Raw genomic sequence first — 1592 nt, forward strand, 5'->3', positions numbered from 1 at the left:
AGCAGCAGCCCCGTTCCTTTTCCTCCCTCCCGCAAGTTCTCATTCATTTAGGAAAGGCAGGCATGGAGGCAACAGGATGGGTGGGATGCAAAGGGATGGCAAAGGGAATGAGTATGGGCACATGCTCTGACCTGGCTTCTGGACTCTGGCTGGTGATGTGGGGTGGTGCTGAAATTCCCCCCTTTTTATTAGATCTCAAGCTACCTTAGGTCAGCCAGCCATACCTTTTTTTTTACAGAAGTCTGGAGGCTGTAGCAATCTGAAAGATGCATCCTTTCAAATGTATTATGACTGGGTTTCCAAATAAAATGTGAACCTTCTAGACCCATGGTTCCCAATGTGGGGCACATATAAGAATTATATGTCACGGGGGGGCATCAGGATTTTAGAGATGCTTAGGTGGGGCATGGCCCAAAAAAAGTTGGGAACCACTAAAAACAGTTATTTTTAGGCAAGCCTTCAGTGCTACCATCTTAATAACTGGTATTTTATTGGTTTAGACTAGGTGTCCGCAACCTGTGGCCCTGCAGGTGTTGTTGGACTACAATTCCCATCATGCCTCATGAGGTAAGGAGATTGCCTTTTGGCAGTTTTAACAAAGGTTGCATGACAATATTGCAGCTAAGGAGAAAACTCTTGTTGTTCCAAGATTAGAAGGAAATATTTACTGGAAAGTTGAGGGTGTCCATTGAAAGGTGAGGTGGGGAAATAGGATACTGAAAAGGAAGGAATTAGCTTGCTTTATCTTCTTTTCTTACACTTGATAGTGGCCTGGGTTGCTAAGGGGCCTGACATAAAAGAGCTTCACCGCAATATACAGCAAGGTGGAAAGGAAAAAGAAAGATAGTTCTTCAGCTATCACCATCCTTGGATAGGGATAGCCTGACCCCAGCTGGACTGCTATAATGCATTGTACATGGAGCCGTGCTTGAAGACTGCTCAGAAGCTTCCTTTAATGCAAATTGTCATTGACAGAACTTTTACCAGTGCAACTAGATAAAATCACATTGCACAGATTACAAAAGAACTGTGTTGGCTGCCTACTCGCTTCCAAGCCCATTTCAGGTTTTGGGTGGTTACCTATGAAGCCCTAAATGGCTAGGCTTATGAAGGACTCCCGGTATCAACATGCCTAAGGGGGTTATTCACATTCCAATGGGGGCAGGAGCTGGTTCTGTGTTCAGATGTATTAGGTCTTTCTTTGTGGTGGCACTTACCTTGCAAGGTGCTTTCAACCTCAGCACTTCCATTTCAGAACCAAGTTAAAACATTTTTTTTGTTTTACTCAAGTAATTTGAGTGTTTTTACTGTTTTAAACAGTCTGACTTTTTTAGTTGGCTCTGTCTGTATTAACACCCCCCCCACCTTGGTTATGTTATTGTTTTTGCATGATTTATTGTGTTATTTGTTTGAAGCAGTAACTTGCTCAGGTACCATCAGTGAAGAAAGGAAGGCTGGTCCTTCTCTGATTTGTGGGATGCTATCTCTTTGCAAGGGACACGGGTGGCGCTGTGGGTTAAACCACAGAGCCTAGGACTTGCTGATCAGAAGGTCGGCCCGTTGATCGGTCCCTGCTCCTGCCAACCTAGCAG

The 1592-nt window shown here is 44.4% G+C and overlaps 1 protein-coding gene across 1 annotated transcript in view; it reads left to right on the forward strand.

The window, feature by feature from the left end:
- Window positions 1–490: 490 nt before the first annotated feature.
- Window positions 491–1592, forward strand: part of SIDT1 (SID1 transmembrane family member 1) — a 43368-nt gene continuing 42266 nt past the window's right edge. The window contains exon 1 of the mRNA XM_081844998.1: window positions 491–567. Within this exon, the coding sequence (XP_081701124.1) occupies window positions 556–567 (12 nt within the window). The 5' untranslated portion in view covers window positions 491–555. The remainder of the gene's footprint in view (window positions 568–1592) is intronic.

The sequence above is a fragment of the Podarcis erhardii genome (genome assembly GCF_964252035.2).
Source record: "Podarcis erhardii genome assembly, chromosome: 17".
NCBI classification, from domain to species: Eukaryota; Metazoa; Chordata; class Lepidosauria; order Squamata; family Lacertidae; genus Podarcis; species Podarcis erhardii.